The sequence below is a fragment of the Chiloscyllium plagiosum genome, unplaced genomic scaffold (genome assembly GCF_037043375.1).
Source record: "Chiloscyllium plagiosum isolate Xiang-an unplaced genomic scaffold, Cpla_swu_hap1 HiC_scaffold_1, whole genome shotgun sequence".
Lineage (NCBI taxonomy): Eukaryota > Metazoa > Chordata > Chondrichthyes > Orectolobiformes > Hemiscylliidae > Chiloscyllium > Chiloscyllium plagiosum.
In genome coordinates, this window is record NW_028270139.1 from 34,752,252 (window position 1) to 34,758,251 (window position 6,000).

General features: G+C 41.2%; 1 protein-coding gene across 2 annotated transcripts in view; it reads right to left on the minus strand.

The window, feature by feature from the left end:
- Positions 1-5,386, minus strand: part of antxr2a (ANTXR cell adhesion molecule 2a) — a 235,052-nt gene extending 229,666 nt beyond the window's left edge. Inside the window, exons 1-3 of one of the 2 annotated variants that reach the window (XM_043696278.2) lie at positions 4,798-5,384; positions 4,481-4,552; positions 4,161-4,232 (exon numbers count right to left, since the gene is read on the minus strand). In XM_043696278.2, the coding sequence (XP_043552213.1) occupies positions 4,161-4,232; positions 4,481-4,552; positions 4,798-4,952 (299 nt within the window). In that variant the 5' untranslated portion in view covers positions 4,953-5,384. Of the gene's footprint in view, positions 1-4,160; positions 4,233-4,480; positions 4,553-4,797 lie in introns of both variants that reach the window. The other variant, XM_087985795.1, reaches the window with a different exon arrangement.
- Positions 5,387-6,000: the final 614 nt, after the last annotated feature.

Below are 6,000 nucleotides of genomic sequence, written 5' to 3' on the forward strand. Positions count from 1 at the left end.
TTGTAGAGTCTATCAAGCTGTAAGATTTTGTTTTAACTTTATAGCTGGACTCTAGTGCCTCAATCTTAATTGGTACAATATGAGTTGAGAAACTTAACAAAGCATTATTTTTCTAGTGACACTTTTATGTGATACCTCAATGTAATCAGAACACTTTGCAGGCTCCAAATCGGACTAAAACCTAATAAGGGATTTCAATACTTCATTTTTTGTTCAAGTCCTGCCGATGTGAGGTTTGTTTCCTTACATTTTATTTAACTTCTAAGTTTCTTAAGAAACCTTTAAAGAAAATAACTTTCCATTCCAAGCAGTTATAAGCTTCATAGGACCATTTTGCTCATGATACTCAAATGCACACACACATAATAATCATATTTTACATACTGTGTCTTGTAACATTTCATTTCAAAACACCACTAAATGGCACAAAGGGCTACACTGCACTGTAATATTTTATCTCTCTTAGCTGCAATGTCACAGACTTTCATATCTTTTAATGTTCTGGTTAGAGGTAATAAAGGAGCATATATTTTGATCCAAATTCCCTCCTGATTCAAAATTACAATAAAACAGTGCTGTAGAGACTGCAAAGATAGATGAGGGTGAGACAATGAACAAGACCTGAACTCAAGGAGGAGAGTTTTCAGAGTTTCCTGGGGAACCAAGATGGAATGACTAATGGACTGGGTGGATTTTGTCTGTAATCCATTTTGTACTGTACAACAAAAGCAACCTGTGAACACTCGTAACATTCAGGGAGCTGGCAATTCCAATGAGGTTGCTGCATCTGATTGTTCCAAAACATTAATTACATTAAATATGGTCCAGAAACAAGGGTAAGATTTGTTCAAAGAATTTAAGTAGGTCTCTCCAAACATTTCAAGGGATCCTGAACAGTCAACTTTAAGCAATTTGATATAGCAATCAGAGGAAGGGCTGTTACCTCAAGGCTGTTAATACATCAGATGCTTATGAGCAGGGAGCAGTCGCAATTGGAAGGCAACACTGGGAACTTGAGCAATCATTGAGTCAGCCCATAAGGTTTTTGAGGGAGTTTGGAGCTAGGTCTTCAAGAATGAAGAACTGAAATCCCTTATAAGATTTTAGTGAGATTTGACTTAGCGTCATCGTTGGGGAAATGCTAAGAAATCCGGGGATGTGTCTTGATCACATTTACGACTAAATGTGCTTTGCAGGGTTCACTGCAGTTTGTTCAAAACCATTCATTCAATCTTATGACTTTATTCCCTTAGTAAGTACCTTAGGACTTTTTTAAAGAAATTCCTGGTCCTGAGCCAGATCACAACATAAATGTGGCATTTTGCTCTGGGATCACAGCATAATGTGGGGTTTCATTTTAATTCATTCACAATTCCTGGGTATCACTGGTTTGGCCAGCATTTACTGCCCATCTCGAGTTGCCCCTGAGGAAGTGGCAGTGAGTCGCCATCTTGAGTCCCTGCAGTCCGTGTGGTGTAAGAACATCTATAGAAGGATTAGGAATGGAGTTCTATGAGTCTGAACTTGGGACAATTAGGGAATAATGGCAGAGCTCTCATTCAGAAAGGTGTGTGCTTTGCCTGAGAAAATTCCTGCCATTCAAAAAGCTTTGGAGGTCTTTCCAGTGGCAGGAAAATTGGAAGGGGCATAGACATGGGCTGTCTTAGTATCTGAGGACTCAGCCACAAATTGTACTGAAAAACATGTAATCATTTGCAAAATGTCTATCCCAAAACTTATAGTGGAGGAAAGACCCCTGATGAGCAGTTGCAAATAGTTGGGCCTTGGATATTTCCCTAAGGAACTCCTGGAGTGATGATCTGTGACTGAGATGATTGATCTCTAACAATTAAAATCATATTTTGTTGGGCTAGGTAGAAATGAGAGATTTCCCCTTGATTCCCACTGACTCCAGGTTGGCTTGGGCTCCTTGATGCCTTATTCAGCCAAATGCTTCCTTGAGGTGAAGGGCAGTCTCTCTCACTTTCCCATTTGAATTCAGCTGTTATGTCCATGGTTACACCAAGGTTGTATTAGGGTCAGGAGCCTAATGGGCTTTACAGAACCCAAAATGATCACCTTTGAGCAGATTATTATTGAGTAAGTGTCACTTAATATCATTTGCAACACCTCCTAATACATTTCAGATGGAAGCCCTTGTAATATTTTCATGGGATTTGCTGTCCCACAGTGTCACTAATATCTATAGTTTGCTGAGAAATCCATAGCAACTGTCTGACTGCATTTGCTATTTCATATGCATTACAGGGTTACATCTGTTCCTCTATCAACATCAAACTAATTCTAATTAAATGTCAGAATATACGTCAAATAATGCATATTGTATTGCAGTTCAAACTTTCTACAGTAAGGTTTATTTATGCCTGTTCAAAACTATGAAATCTTGTGGCTTTAGTTGCCAAGGTAAGCATCCAGAAACTCACACTTAGTCAACTCTAGTCACTTGTTCAAAAAATGCAATAATGTTTTTCCAATTCTAACTCCCTCTATGACAACTGGCTGATGGCTTTGAAAACTCAGCTCCCTATTAATTCCAGGCTGAACTTCTGATGCCATAGCTTGTAAGGCTACAGGCCAAATAGTGGAAAATGGGATTAGGATAAATGGATGTTTGATGGCCAGTACAGACACAATGGGTCAAAGGGTCTCTTTCTGTGCACTCTCTCCATGGCAAGGGAACAGAGGGTTTTTGCAGGATTTCTAAGATAATTACTTCAGTTTTTACAATGTTGAATTGGACTAATCATAGTAATAAAAGACTGATTATTGGCCAAGCAAGTGAACAACACAAAGGCAGAACTGGTAAAGAAGTAGAGCTGAGTATGGTCATGTAAAAAAAACATAATTCATGAAACTTATGTAACCCAACTTATTTAAGGATTTCTTTGGAGGCAAAAGGAAGATGATTCCTGGTAAGGAAGAATTGTCTTATGAGCAATGGTTGAACAAGTTGTGACTGTATTCATTAAAATTTAGAAGAATGTGTAGTGATCTCATTGTAACATAGGATTCTTAAGGGGCTTGACAGGATAAATGCAGAGGTTGTTTCCCCTCTTGGGAGAATCTAGGGCCAGAGGGCGCAGCCTCAGATTAAAGAGGTGCAATTTAAAACTGACCTGAGGAGAGAGATGAGGAGTGACACAGTCATGGGGGCAGAGTCCTTGGGTATAGATAAATGCTTGATCAGTGGGGGAATGAAGGAACATGGGGAAAATGCAAGAAGGTGAATGTGAGAAATGTCAGATCAGCAATTATCCTATTGAATGGCATAGCAGGCTCAAGGGGCTGAATGGTCTCCCCTTAATCAGACTTCTTATGGTCCTATGGTCTTAGCCCATGCTGGATTCAGTCATGCTGTTCCCATTTTACAGGCACAAAACAGACACTCAAATGCATTCAACTATACAGGAATCTGTCCTCATTCTGGGCTGCAAGGGCATCGTGTGTTGCTGGAAAAGCCCAGCAGGTCAGGCAGCATCCAAGGAACAGGAGAATCGACGTTTCGGGCATAAGCCCTTCTTCAGGAATGGTTATGCCCGAACCGTCAATTCTCCTGTTCCTTGGATGCTGCCTGACCTGCTGCGCTTTTCCAGCAACACATTTTCAGCTCTGATCTCCAGCATCTGCAGTCCTCACTTTCTCCTGCAAGGGCATCATCCATTGTATAGACAAAGGCACAAACTGCTGTTAACCCTTTAACAGATAAAAATTAGAGATCTAATATATGTTTGATGCCTCCTTTACCAAAGTGTTTTGCCCTGAACACCAGCTATTATGCAACTTTTATAATGCAGTAGGGCTGATGTGTGCAAAGGTGTGGAGTTTGGAGCCGTGTGGGCATGGATTTGGGAAGCAGCAAAATGTTCAGGAAGAAAGGGAGGTCAGAGGAGGGCTGTAGATTGAGGGATTAATCCTGGACAGTTAGATTATAGCACTGTTGCTGTGTCAAAAATCTGGAACTCCCTGCCTAACAGCACTGTGGGTGTTCCCCTTACACCCCAGGGACTGCAACGGTTCAAGGCTTACCAGTGCCTTTTCAAGGGTGATTAATGAAAGAATGAGAAAAGGGGCCTGCTAACAGCAGCATTACTCTAATGTTTTCTGTTAAAGCAAACCAAACAAAATAAATGTGCACAAACCTGTCACCAGTTAGTTGCATCTTCACATCAGCCCGGGATGAAAACACAATGAAAGACAATCTCATTTGGGGGCTAGAAGATTAAAAAAAAACACTAGATTAAAACGTCTTCTCCCATTCCCAGCAATGCAACAGAAGTTAGTCTTCCCCAGTGTTACCTCCTATCCTCCAAACTGTACACTTAGATAATGAAAAGTTTACCCAGTTAGCATTACCTCCTTACTTCCCCCATGCGGTGAAGCAAAAACAAGTCAAAAAAAAACTTTCCTCGCAAAATCCTCATCAACAAAGTTGCCGTGGCTTGTTTGTGGAATAGATTACCTGACAAAACGCTTGACCAGTGCTTCCACAAAGCCATAGATTTCGCCCCAGTTGTTCGCCACACTCCCGGATCTGTAAAACAACAGTGTTCAGTTACAAACCCAAAGTTCACGAAACGAGCTGTGTCCCACTCTCACCTGTCCTGTTCAATGACCAGAAAACCGTTACCAATGAAAGTTTATTTAAAGGCACAGTGAACATTTTGCAGTCACATATCAGCCTCACTTATTACATCTCCATCAATGTTCACAATTCATTAAGTTGCTTTGACTGGCAAATAACGATTTGAAACAAAAGTCAAGGAAACTGATTCTCACCTGTCCAGTACAAGATAAAGATCAAACGCTCCGTGACATGATTTCTCGTCACTCTGAACAGCTCCCAGGCCGGTTAAGATCAGAAACACTGGTACAAAGAGCTTGAGCCCGGGCCAAAGGCTGTTAGAAACAACAAGAGCTGGCCACAGCCTCATTATGGTCTAATTAAATAAGTTGCACAGTCCCAGAGTACAGATCCGACAACGAGGAGAAAAATTCTTCAAACGTTAAGAGTCACCATAAAAACGACCTGGTTACATCAGACAGCCACTACAAACAAGGCGAGTTCTGTAAAAGTGCATGTTCTAGCAGTATATAAGGTCGCTCGGTCGCTTGCTGTAAACTCGCTCGCTCAGTTCAAACGTTCACTTGCCAAAGGAAAACAAGCGTTTCAGCTGGGCCGGAATTACACAAACATCAGCTATCCACCAGCTCTGGGTTTGTACAGAACATAACGCACCGGATCAAACGGAACTTTGCATTAACTTCATGCTGCCTGGAAGGGGTGGGAAAGAACTGCACTGGGTGTGTCTGTAAGGCTCGTCAGTGAGACAGTTGGAGCAGTGAGCAACAAGAAGGATCTTGCTGTAGAATGACAGATGGACTGCGATTTGGAAACAGTGGCAATGATATCACTTCCTGTGTTCGGAGCAATATTAACATTGATATTAATCATCACAAATCCTGTGTAAAACTTCTGCGCCGTTAACATAGTCAGGAAGTTATGGTAAAATCAGTCTTAGAAGATCAGAAAGATTGGATTTCTGTGTTAAGATGCATAAAACTGTCTTATCATCATACTTTTTCCACTAAGAGCAGATTCTTTCTTTACTAAAACTTGCATTGACTGGTCACACTGACCGCACAGTTTCAGGTTATAAAATTAGAAAAAAAATACTAAGTTTTAGATCACAGCCAGCACAGCTGCAGGGTGCCTGCTTTACATGCATTGAAGACTTTTGAGCGTGAACGCTGTTAAAGGAACATGGGAAACCCCAGGAGCTAATTTGTGCATTTTCGGCTCCCAAAAACTGATAAGGATCCTTAATATTACGCAGTGACACCACCCCTATTGTGCTTCTATAGGATCTTGTACACCCAGCCGACAGCAGTGACTCAGGTTTTGATGTCTGATCTGAAAGGTCGAAAACTCCCTCAGTCCTTAACCACAATATCAGCAAGCATATTCCCAGCACTCAAGTT